The sequence below is a fragment of the Corapipo altera genome, unplaced genomic scaffold (assembly GCF_003945725.1).
Source record: "Corapipo altera isolate COAL_440 unplaced genomic scaffold, ASM394572v1 2c, whole genome shotgun sequence".
Lineage (NCBI taxonomy): Eukaryota > Metazoa > Chordata > Aves > Passeriformes > Pipridae > Corapipo > Corapipo altera.
In genome coordinates, this window is record NW_020884923.1 from 2,437,188 (window position 1) to 2,450,319 (window position 13,132).

The window sequence follows — 13,132 nt, forward strand, 5'->3', positions numbered from 1 at the left end:
ACCATAACTCATGAGTAGAGCACCCTCACTTTCTATGGTTTATGGATCTAGGCATATATCTTATCTCACTCAAGCATTTACCTTGTTGCCATTCGCAATATCCAAACACTGCCTAGAGTTCTGATCAGTAACAAATATACAAAGTTACGTACATAATTAGCATGCTTTCCAATAATAAACAGAAAATCAACCAACCTGGATTTAAGCAACACGGGGAGCATCTGCAAATAAACCTGAAGTACTTCAGAAGGCAAATCTTGGCTATGGCAACTGCATGTACGTTTATCAGTTGTACTTAGTCCAAGTTCTTGTTGAGCATGGCAAGCTAGCTCAACTCCTCTCTGAAGTACGGGATTATAAATACAGTTATATAGTTTCCACTGGACCACTACATTTCCCTTTTGAATTAAGTGGCAAATATGGCTTGCAATCTGTGTGCCACGTAGCTTGTCTTCTTCAAAAACAATGTCCTGATAAGCCTCCAATGCATGCCATCTCAACAACATATCTTCAGATCCAGTGCTAGGCAGAATTCCCTGAACTCTGCAAGAGGAACTAGATGCAAGACTAACATCACTAGAGTTGCCCTGCAAGGCATCTTCCAGCTGAGCGAGTTGATCACAGTCAACAGTACATATATTGCATGATGCCTGTATAATTTTTTGAGATACTTCTGCTCCACCCAGTTGATCCAATATAAACTTGTTAAGGATGTTCAGTATGTGCTGCTGAAAGTTTTTTAATATTGGTAACTTGGAAGCATGGAGCAGTGGGACAATGACAGACTTTGGATCCATACAACAACATATTCCTACATTATGTATACCTGAGAGAATCTCAACACAGGTACTGCTCAAAGAAACTTGTTGCAACAAGTGCAAACACTGGTGTGCACAAACAGCAATGCAACAGCATCTCTCAGGATAATGAACTTCTCCATCAGAAATTTCAAAAGGGTTTTTGGAAGTTTGGTTTTTAAAAGCAGATACAGAGAGCCCAGAGAGATCTCTGTGGTGATTCATGAAGTGAGAGTACTCACATCGTCTGTGCCGCTTTCTTGTACACATTGATTGATGGAGCTGCTCTGATTTCACTTTTTTGACAGTGCTGATTATTTTCATGATACTGTTGATTAGAGTTTTCAGATGCTCTGAGGCTTCCCCAGGTACTCCCTCATTCTTTATACAGAGCCATTCCATTTGAAGCACTGTTATTTCAAATAGCTTAAATCCCTGATGCTGTATGAACTCATGAACCAGATCTATAGCTTGGCTAAAGTAGAATGGATTGGAGGCTGCACTTTGTAGGCAACAGATCAAAATCTGCAAGGTGCCTTTTATAACCTCAGGTAGAAGCAAGGTTCTGTGACGATATCTGGAAAATATGTAGTCATCCTGAACTGGCTGTTGTAGTGTTTTCTCATAACCTGGAGAAAAAGGACCAGGTTGCTTTTCCAAGGAAATTCTGATTTTTAATGCTGCTTTAAGTAAGTCTGTTAAATTTTTTCGTAAATTGTCAGGCATTGTTTCTGTATTGCTAATGTCTAAAGCCATAAGATGCAGCACTGTTCGAAAGAGCATCCTTTGGATCAGAGCCACAGGTTCTTCCGTCCACCCTGCAGAAACTACTTCATTTTCTCTGTTACTACTTACATTGCAACAGTCTCCAAATCCTGATAAGAACTCTGTTAATGTGGGCACCACACTGGCTGAAAGAGCAGAGCTGTGATTCAAAGTAATATCAAATTTGCACACTTTCTCTAAGAGAGACAGTAAGACATGGCATAAGTCAAAAGGAGAGTTATCCTTGTTGCTCTCAGAAGTTCCTGCAGCTGGCTCATTCGAAGTCTCTGGGTTTAGCTCATGTGCTGGAATAATTTTGCTGGAATTTTCTACATTAGGGGCATTGGTATTAGAATTTGGTACCACTTCCACAGGTTGGCGATCACTTCTATCTACAAGGTAGCTGTCTCTAACAGGATATGTTAAAAAAGGTTGCAGTAACTGGGAGTGTCTGTGTTTTGTTATTACAGTAGTCTTTTCATCAGAATTTCCTTCGGAATCTGAAGTGGACAGCTGAGATCTTCTTGCATCTCGCACAGAGTAACGATGGGTGGTTTTGCGCAGACGTCCACTTTTTCGAGATCGAAGATTTAGCTTTACAGAAGTCTGAAGAGATGAATGAATGCTTCCATCTAAGTTTAGTTTTTCCTGAGTAGATTTCACAGAACTTGTGTTATTCTCTTTGGTCAGGCATATGTCTACTGTGAAGGGTATATTAAAATCTGTTGGAAAAAGGACAAAAGAACATTAAAGAAACATTATAATACGTAAAGCATTTTTCCTAATTCTATAGTTAAATACTTCCAAATCAAAAACATGTAACAAATTTATATCTTAATAAGTCATGGTTTTGCATATACCTATGTCAGACATTTTTAATATAAAACAGGCAGCAACAACTCATGTTTAGGAGTCATACTAGGTGTTTTCAAAGCCTAGACAAATTAGTTTATTTTCTACCTAGGGTTAGATAAAAATGTGCTAGAGGGTTTCCTAAAACTTTTTGTTGGCACAATTCCATTCTCAAAAAGAAGCATACTAGTGGTAATAAAAAAAGTATATTTCTCTACTTAGAAACAGTGCAGATCTTCAAGTATACAGACCTCAGTCTTTACTTCAGTATTAATTATTCCAAATACAAGAAGCAGAAATAAAAGTAGGAAATTTTAAATAGTCAAGGACAAGAGGGAGACAGAAAGGAATAATGTTTAGGATGCTGAATATTCCTACAAAAGCCAAGACAAAAAAACCCCAACTTTCAAGTATGCAGTATAAAATAGCAAAGATGAAATTTAAATCTGATTCAATAGACAAGAAGATTTTTAAGAATAAAATGCGAGTACTACCGGTTCATTTGTATCAGTAAACTCAAACTATCAAAAAAGTAAGCAGAGAAACAACTCCATATGTGCTTGGATTAAGTCCAATGTTATTTTTCAGTAGTGACAGAACTGTAACGGGATGCTTTGGGTAGTAAAATAACTAGCATAAAACAACTGCAAGCATCCATCATCCAGTAAATTCAAAACCCTAGAATCCCACCTAATAGGTACAAACATCTGAAATCAAGCTGAAAGAAAAGATGCTTCCATGTGCAAGCCTTGTTGTTTCAAAAATCATAGTTGTGATACATAAGAAACATCATCTGCTTTAAAGGCAGGAAATTACCCAGGAGTACTTTACCAAATGAAGGATATTCCCTGCACAGAAAGAAAAAACCTGCCTAATACCAGTGGATTTGTTTCAGTCAAGAAAAAAAAAAAAAAGTACTTAGTACACAACTGGATACATCATGTTTACTGTATCAATGTGAAGAGAAGGTAATTTGTAGATGTAAAAACTTCACATTATGCAATGTATAAACCACAACATCTTAAAACCTATTTACACAACAGCATTTTAAACTAACCCTGGAAAAGCCACTAAGCTCTTGTAGGATAACCAAAACATTTCTTTAATTCCATCATGCTTACAGGAGCATGAGAGAATGATGCAACTGAGAAAGCAGGAAAGCTTATTATATAAAAGCTCTGTGCAACTGACACTCCAAGTCTACAAACATTAACAAAAGCCTCAATTTGCAGGAGTTTCCAACAGCAAAAAACACTGGGAGAGCTTTAGAATAGAATCCTTAGGAACTCCCTCAAGCAGTCAGGTAACTTTATTTATTTCATTCTCTTTGCTTCATCCTCTGGGAGGGAAAAGAATGCATCAGACAAATGTAAGATCCCAAATGAAAAAACCCCAAATCACTGACATTTCCTTGTTCAGTTTTTCCACAGAGTTCAATTCATATAATTCTTTTCATTTCTTTAATTCACTTTAAACTGACTCTTTGGCAGTTGAACCCTTGTGATTTGATTGCTCAATTAGCATATCAGTTTGACACAGAACACGACGTTTTCTAAAGAATCAAGCCTAGTTCTGTTCATAGTCATCTAGTCATCATTATTCCTTTTTTTCACAAGAAAAAGTTTGTCTCATCCTGTCTTTAGTGTCAGCAGGTATCATTTTTTTGTTTCTAAAAAAAAAAAAAAAAAATCAGTATGTTTTCCCTTTCTACTCATCATGAAACCCTTTGCATTAGAAATATCATATACTCTTTCAAATCTCTTTTCCCCCCAAATCACATGAAAAGAAAAAAAATCTCAACATCGAGCTCAGCTACACAGTAACATAAGCATTACTTTTCACATTGATCAAAAGCCTTTACCTTCTCTGCATTGTTTTTATCTTCCTTGTATGCTGATAGGACACTGGTATTTTTGAACTTAAATTCTCTGCAGAATCCACATCTTCATTCCATGTTAGAGCATATGTACTACAATGGGTTACTTTTTTGGTAGAGAGTCCTGAATTCTGTAGTAATGCACAAACTACTTCCTTTAGGTGCTTAATACTGTAAATGATAAAACATACCTATTGCTTTTTCTTCTTGAACAGGGATTTTCCACACCAATGGCAGAAGTGACAGAAGGAGGGTCAGAAGTTCTTCTCGACATGTCAGCTCCTATGTTAGGAACAAAATAAAAAGTAAGATCTTGTACTTTCAAAAAACAGATTAACCTTTATTTTACCAAGCTATTCAGTTCCTATGTCTCTCTGCTGTTTTAAGCACTGAAAAAATGACCTAACTGCAAAGAGTGCTATAATCATGAACTAGAGCCAGTCAGAAAGCATCCAAGATATTTATTATACCTCTGCAACTGTTTCTATATAAACCTCTTCTAATCCCTCTTGTTGAAAGAACTCCTTAGAGAAGAAAACGAGAAAAATCAAAGGCACAGAACTTGCTGATTAATCAAAACCAACATGAAGCCCAAGACGAGTTTGAAATTTCTGTCCTTCCAAAAATGAAACTTCGAAGAACTTTATTTTGAAAGTTTCTACTTTCTCCAAAGTGACATTCCTAAGCAACTGAAAAAAGGCTTACATTTATAACTGATCTTATTGACTTATAACACAAAGGTAAAATTTTATGAGAGAAAAGAGAGAAGGTTATTCAATTTAAAAAAAACCAAAAAACAGAATAACCAGTAAAACTCTTCCCTCCTTTTGGGATTCTAACCCTTATACACTAAGAATTTCAATGTGGAGAAGAATCATAGAAGGCACAGAATTCAACCAACTCCTTTATGCAGTGCTTTGCAGTAAAATCAGAATGATTTCAGCCTTAAAGGTCAAAAATTTCAAAAACGAAAAGTTGGTTTGAGCATTTTGGCACTTGATATCATTCAAGGACATGCAATTGAAGCAACATCCTTCTCCAAAAACTCAAGGTAACAATGAAATGTAAGTGTATGGAGATAAGCACCTTCAATAGTTTTATACATATATATAAAAATAACAAATATATACAGTTATATACATAGTAATAGAGATAGCTCTACAGCTATCTGTCTATATATGTAATAGCTGTATTTTTCTGATAAGGTTATCAATTAAAATGAAAATTTAAAAATAAAATCAAAAACTATTGACACAGTTCAATTAAGACCTGAGAATGAAGCTTTTTCAAAGTCATTCTCCCAACTCTCTTCTCCTAGGGTATTCTCAGCAAGACAAATTAATTGGGAGTGGGAATGAGCAATGCAGCATTCAAAGCATAATAATGAGGCTAGAAAAAGGCAAAATATTAACTTCAAATTTCAGTGGTACACTTCAAAAAAATTTACTTCCCTCATTTCTCCCTGCCTTTAAAAAAATCCTCAGGAAATACTTGCTGAATTGCAGATGCTACAAGCTTTTTTTTTCCCTTCTAATTCAGAAATGGGTTTGTATTGGAGGGGAGGCACATGGAATTCCCCAATTCCTTCTTACATGAAAGCCAGCTGTTTTTCCAACAGCTCTGGTCCTGAAGCATCTATTAACAGCAACTATGTAGAACTCAAGTGACATCTAAAAACCCACAGTTATGTATAACTGTAGTCTTGTGGATTTGCCATTTAGACAATGCACCTACTGAAAGCCAGAACCAAACCAGAAAATCAAACTGTAGTCTTAGCACAAGTCACCTCATGAAGGAAAATCAAACATACAAGATGAATTTGACCAGCAATAACAGCTGACTCCACTTAAGAAAAGGGCTGAATAAACTCAACAAGGATTCACTTGGTTCATTATGTTTAAATACTGGGATATGCAGTTTCAAAGCACATCTCAGCCAAGCAATTGCTTAGTATCTGTCCCACAGTGCTGAAGAGGAAGGAAAGGAGAAAGACAACAAAGAAATGGACATCTGCAGCTACAGGGACATGTGCTAGACTTTCTATATAAAAAATAGTATAAACTGATCATGTCTTCTAAAATACTTTCTCTTTTGAGCTGAAGCTACAATATATTCACTTTATATTATGTCCAAGACCAAGTTACTTAAAGAAAAAAATGTGTCTCATAGCCCAAAAAACTAAAATAAAGAAAATAAAAGGAGTATATTTTAATTTTATTTTACTGTCTTAAACCAGGAGTACCTTCTCAAATTAAAAACTGTCAGTTTGTACTGCAGTAATAAACACTCATTTTTCTTGAAACTTATAATCTATTTCTTCTTTCTACCCAGCTACTGCACTTGAGCTTTACACATGCCTTTTTGATGGTTGCTAAACATTTGACTATCAGCTGGCAAACAGGTATATGATTACCTAATTTTTCTTTTTCTGTTCCTGCTGAAGGACAGAATACTACTGCAACATATCTTTTTGAACTTATGGTCTTTCCAATTAACTCATGCACTCTTTCATAAGAAGGAAAGAAAACCCGCACCAAGAACAACATAAGCCAGACAAATCCACACAGTCAAACCTCAATACAAAAATTATAACCAGTTAAGAAAAGCTATTACCTGATCAATTGTTGAGTTCAGAGTGGTAAGCAAAATAAACCCACGGCCTTGAACTAAGTATTGTCCCAGTGCTGCCATATGAGTTTCCTCTTCTTCATCTTCCCTGGCTTCTGTCCTCTGTACCACTGCATTGCACAGTCTGTTGACATCAGACAAGAATTCCCGTGCCAGTGAGTTACTGGCACTGCTCATGTCTGAGCTGTAAGTAGAGGAAAGTACAGAAATTAACTCCATCAGAAAACACATTCCTTATGGGTAAAGAAGGGAGCATTTCTTCCCTATATCTCACTCCCTCAAAAAGACAGTGTCTGTAGAACTGAGGAGTCAATATACCAATGTAGGGCGGAAGGGAATGGAAAGAACGAAATTAAAGAATTTATTTCAGTGAAACTTTAGATAACAGCCCATGACCCCAAACACTGGCTTTATAAGTCTATCAAGTAAAACCCTGTGGCAGAGCATTCCCTCCCACTGCACAAATGAAAGCTAATGACTTCGTTCCAGCTCTTCTTGTCAGCACTAGTCTATGGAGAAACATTTAAATCAAACAAGACAAGAAATGCAACACTCGGCTGTATAAAACTCCAGAGGATCACTGAAGAAAGCAAAACAAAACAAGAATCAGTGATATCAGCTATGGAAACAAGGTCATTTAATATTTGGAAGGTTAGCTCAGTTGGGTAGAGCACGGTGCTAGTAATGCCAAGGTTGTGGGTTTGATCCCTGTATGGGCCGTCCATTTAAGAGTTGGACTTCATGATCCATGTGGGTCCCTTCCAACTCAGAATATTCTGTGATCTGTGAATCCACATAAACCGCACTTAGTGAATGCTAAATAAGACCTTGGAAGCCAAAGCAAGTTCATTCACACTAATGGTATAGAAGGTTCCTTTTAGTAGCAAAACTGCAAACACTTATACATATAATTACATTCATTGTGGAAGTAATAGAAACATTCTTACCAGAATCACTCTGCCAGCTTAGCACATTTATCTTCTATCTGGGAAAAAAAAGCAAATATCTTCTGGAAATATCACTCTTGGTTCACCTGTTTTTAAAAACAGAAAAATATATCATGATTAATATGCACTTCGTTTTTAAAAACTCATTTTATGATAGTTACTTGAAGCTTATGAAGAGTTCTTGATTTTTTTTTTAGCTTTAAATCTCTAGTTTTCACTTTTAGCTTATGCTTGTGCACAACAGATATTCTATTATAGAGAAAATAATTGGGCATATGAGAAGTTAACATAATAAAATTCATTATTTTTAAAATATAAAATGAGCTAGGTATGCAAGCTTAAATAGTTTCCCTCTAGAAAGAGTATGAATTAGTGATTGCTACATGCATACATAATATTTGAAGAACTTGTAGCTCTAGGTGCAAGTGATAGGTAGTAGGAGAAAGTGAATTATGCAGTCAGGTGATGATGTAAATGCATTTTAAATCTGTCCTTCTAGTCTGTCCTGACAGATTACCACTCTTTATTACATTAAGCACTGGGAAAGATGTAGTTAATAAAAATTGGAAATTACCAATGGCAAACTTATCAACTGGAAATTTATCATTAGGAATACAAAGGGTAGTAACCAAGAAAAGCCTCAAAAACATTCAACTACAAAGGTCTCTAGGTAAGCACTCAGAAGACATTTATTATATCCACCAAAACAGATGGGGACAGGAAAAGAAGAAAAAAGACTAAAGTTTTAGTATTCTCAGATGGCAAGTAAATAAAAACTTCACCTTTAAATTACATGAAAGACTTCCTTAAGAAGATAAACACCATACGTTCCCCAGGCAAGCTCCTAATAATAGTCCTCCCTCTGAGTGCTAGGAAACATGTTTCATCCACAGCCTCATAAAAAAATCAACTTATTGTTTCAGCTAATATTCAAAATTTATTGAAATAGTTTAAGCAGCTAGTGGTTCTACAGTTGCACCAGACTACTAGAAGATGTAGAAATATGCTGTCCATCATGTTTTAGTGGCCTTCCAGTTGAAGCTTCAGTCTCCAGGTTTCCTGCATTGCTTGCATTATTACATGGATTTAACATACATTACCATATTCTATCAAAAGGGTGGATTCCCAACGTCAGTAGTAAGATGAAGTACTATTTTTTTGCCTTTAATGCAAACATATTAAGCATGTCTTCTTAACACAAAAATTCCTTACCCATTCTGTGTTAAATTAAGATGCTCTCATTTTACAGTACAGAAAAAAAATTGTTAAGAAATACCATGCTGGATAATGAAGGACTTCTTTTAGAAGGACTTGTTCTAACAAGTGCTAGCTAGTTCTCAGTTGTACCTATTTCTTCTTCTGCAATTAAGTTCTGAAACAGACTGACAGCACAAAGGTGTCTTTGGAAACAGTTTGTGATATAACCTCATTATTCAACCCACCTTGAAGCTAGAGACAAAGAACGATACAAGGAGAACAGAATTAATTAAGAAGCTTCCAAAAAAAGCTGCCTATGGACAGACAACCTTCTTCCCTTTTGTATTTGCTTCCTGACAAGCGATTTTAGCACTTAAAGAACATTATTTTTAAAGATGAACTCGGTGAACAACTTGCCCTGCTGACGATGTAGCATAGTACACACTCTGTGGAGGTGGGAGGGGCTGGTTGGTTGGTTTGATTTTTGATTTTATTTTTTTTTAATCCACCCCACTCTAAGGTGTCAGCTTGCTCGTCACCCTTCTGTTGTAGATTGCGATATGCTGACACTACACCCTACACAGCATAGAATTTCATCTCCAAGAAAGTATGCCAGGGAACTTGTTTTAAATAGGATCTACTCTACTGCAGCATTTTTCTTTTGTTTCAAGTGACACCTCTTTAACTGCTGTGGTGCCTGGCAATATGGAAGTTGATGCTACACAACCCCCTGTACTTTAAACTTCAGAGATGTTACTTTAACAAGGGAAAAATCCCAAAACCTAAATATTGCATATGAACTAAGCCATATGAGAGCAGAAAGAAACCTACTAGAATGCTGTGTACAGTTCCAATGGGATGTTTACAGTGTTATAGTTCTGGAATACACTGTGTGCCAGGGCTTTACATAGCCAGCCCTAAAAAAAACCCCAAAACCAAAATATCACATTCTTAAATTCCATTTCACTCAAGTTTATTATCATATTTCATAAAAATCACTTCTACTACATAGTATTTATTTATAAAAGGAAAAAAACCCCACAAATCAAAACAGCCATGAATGATCTGACATTCTCCTATAATCTGCCCTCTTCATGCCCATCCTTCCATCATCCTCATAATTCAACCTGTATCACATCTGCCCTCTGGCCCCTTCCTGCACCAACTCTCAAAGGAGTTATTTTCTGTTTGCAGTTGTGGTAGAAATCAATTTCCTGCACCTGAAACCTGTATTTTCTCTGAACTTCTTTCCATTTTAATGAAGTTGCTCATCAACTGAGCAACTTAAAGTGTAAGGCTGCCTTGTACTTACTTCAGTGGGCTTCAAAAGAACTTAATTTTAAGACTAATTTAGCAATCTTGAATACTGAATCAATTATATAGTAAATTTATACAGTGCTAATGATTAGATGGTATTATCTCTAATGTCAGTACAATTTGTGGAAAGAAGAAAATACAACAAAAGCTTAGGGTCAGAATTAATTCTCTGTATATAAAAGTGAACTAGGCCTTTGCTTGATTATGTTTTCAGCAATGCATTTTTCAGAAAGGCTTGGAATTACCAGTAATACGACAAAAAGTAGAAAGTACTAATTTGTTACAGCAACATGGTAATAAAGTACAGTACTAAGGCAAATGAAGTCAAAATCCCATGATGCTAGTTTATTACTTTCAGTAATTGTTGTCCAACAGCTGCAGTGGGACTAAAGGAAAGGCAAAGCATCTGATGGTCTCCAGTTGATAAACAGCCCTAACTAGTGCTCTAATAAACCTACTTCTCCACAACTTTTTTTCTGTTAAGTTTTTCTTTAATATTAATTTCATAGTCTTAGCAAAAAAAGCAACTTCTTAAACCACCTCTATTTTTTGTGAAGTAGATATCAATAAGTATCTTCAAATTGCTCATTAATAGTTACATGAGTCTAAAATAGGCATGCTACTGAGTGCTGTTCATACAGCTGCAGTGTCAGGCTTGACTGTCCAACTAAAACAAGGTGAAAATGTACCTAAGAAGGCATGCACAGCACATAAAAGCCACATGCAAGTTTTAATTTCCCGTAAGTTCACTATGTTATCTTCAATAAAGTAGTCTTGTCTACCAGGTTAAAGGAATATCTTACTGCACTAAAGGAGTGATAGCCAGTTTCATAAGAAAAATAAAATTACAAGAAGCTGTTTTACAGATGATGTAAAGAGAAGTGGAGAACATATAGCTACATGAAGTGGTAATTTATTTACCCGACCTAGTTTTCTGTTTCAGGTAAGAGATAAACATTGGCCAGGCTTGGCACGGCTACAAGTCCTTTTAATTACAGACTGTAATGAAGTTGCATTTTTAGTAGGTAATAAAATTAACACTTAAAAAACTCCTTCAGTTTCTGTAAGAAAAGGTACAATCAAGTTCTTTCTGGCCTCCAGTTCAAAACTCTTTCACTTGTTGCCTAGAAAAAAGTATATGGGAATACAAGTCACCACTGGCCAACAAACACTACATTTATTTCACACAGTATTTATTTCATTTAGCAAATACTTGTCCCAGCCTCGTACTTTGTACTTAATATTTATGCTCTGAAGAACATGCTTGTTACCTCTTCAAGGATTTTAACATTAATATAATTATATCAACCATTATTTAATCAGATTAACTTTGGGGTTAAACTTTCAATTTAAGCTCAAGCTTCTCTAAGAGGAGGACACATGCATAACCAACAGCACCAGCATGTTGTTATTAACACTAAGACACTCCACCTTCTGCAATTGTAGCACAGATTGTCAGGTTTATTGCAGAAACTAAGCTTATCTTGTTAGTAACAGACATCAGTTTTGATTGTCTGTTTAAAGAAATTTGTTAACAATATGACTAACGATTAAATCCTCTGTGCAAACTGGGGAGGAAAAGAAAGTAGAGCCTGAGAGAGTGCAATAGAGAAATATGTATGGCCTGGAACAAGATGGGAGCCACAGAGTTCTTGGTGGAAAAATACAAGTAAAGGCTCAAAATCACCAAAATCAGCATTCTTCCTTTTCTGTTCTTTTGATATGATTCAAAGCTTTACACAAGCTGGAAACAAACACCCAGCTGATATTGCCAAAACAGGTTACACAGCAGGAGCAATGCACAAGACCTAAAGAAAACAGGAACCTGCAATTCAAGCAGAGCATCTCAAAGCTTGAGATGCTTTGATGCCTTGCTTTACTGATGCAAGGCAATCGGCCAAAAGCATAGCTTACAAAACACAGGGAACATTTACTAACCATTCAGCAATTCAGATAGTCAGACATATGCAAACAAGAGCAAAAACAAGACACTTCAAGTTTGGTTCATTCTGAAAACAGACAACACTCCAGCTCTGCAGATCTCCTACTTAATATTTTCCACCACTTTCTGCTCTGTCCTCTGCTATTATTTATTAACTATTTGGGGTTACAGAAGCAGTAAACCTAGTAAAACATACTAAAGCAGTGTTTCTCCAGCCATGACACTGCACATGAAAAACAACCTCTTAACGTACAGAATTTATTGTAAGATTGCAGATACTTATCAATTTTCTTGGCACAGTTCTACTGGTACAAAATCCTTTCATGAAGGGGTTCGGTAAGCAGCTTTTAGCCTTCTGTGTAATGCACTAGATAAATACTATTTCCAAACAAGTCAGAGTCTCTTTACCCAGAATAAAGAAAAAAGCGAAAGCCAAAAATGCTTGGTATGTTTGGATACATAACACATGCAATGTCCTTTTAACTAGCCAGGGAAGTGTGTCAACTTCACAAGACAGTAAACAAGTATTATTTTAATGAACACTGTATGTTGAGATCTTCAGAGTAATGATGCTTCAGTATATACAAGTGTGTTTATGTCTGCATAATCTTACTGAAGCCACTTTTATGTATTAACTCCAATCTCACCTCAGTGGGATGTTTGTCTTGCAACACCTGAAGTTTGAGAGTCCCGCTCCTGCAAGTATCTTAAGCCTTCTATAAGTACATGGTCTACTTATGTTCTGCTCCATTGGTATTAAAACATAATCCATTAAGTTCACTGCTTACACAACTTGAGAATTAGAAAATTT

The 13,132-nt window shown here is 36.0% G+C and overlaps 1 protein-coding gene across 6 annotated transcripts in view; it reads right to left on the minus strand.

Moving 5' to 3' along the window:
* Positions 1–13,132, minus strand: part of LYST (lysosomal trafficking regulator) — an 87,851-nt gene that overhangs the window by 56,253 nt on the left and 18,466 nt on the right. For 5 of the 6 annotated variants that reach the window (XM_027657276.1, XM_027657279.1, XM_027657278.1 and 2 more), the window contains exons 2-5: positions 7,866–7,951; positions 6,904–7,102; positions 4,482–4,572; positions 196–2,284 (exon numbers count right to left, since the gene is read on the minus strand). In XM_027657276.1, coding sequence (XP_027513077.1) covers positions 196–2,284; positions 4,482–4,572; positions 6,904–7,095 — 2,372 coding nt within the window. In that variant the 5' untranslated portion in view covers positions 7,096–7,102; positions 7,866–7,951. Of the gene's footprint in view, positions 1–195; positions 2,285–4,481; positions 4,573–6,903; positions 7,103–7,865; positions 7,952–9,893; positions 9,980–13,132 lie in introns of all 6 variants that reach the window. The other variant, XM_027657275.1, reaches the window with a different exon arrangement.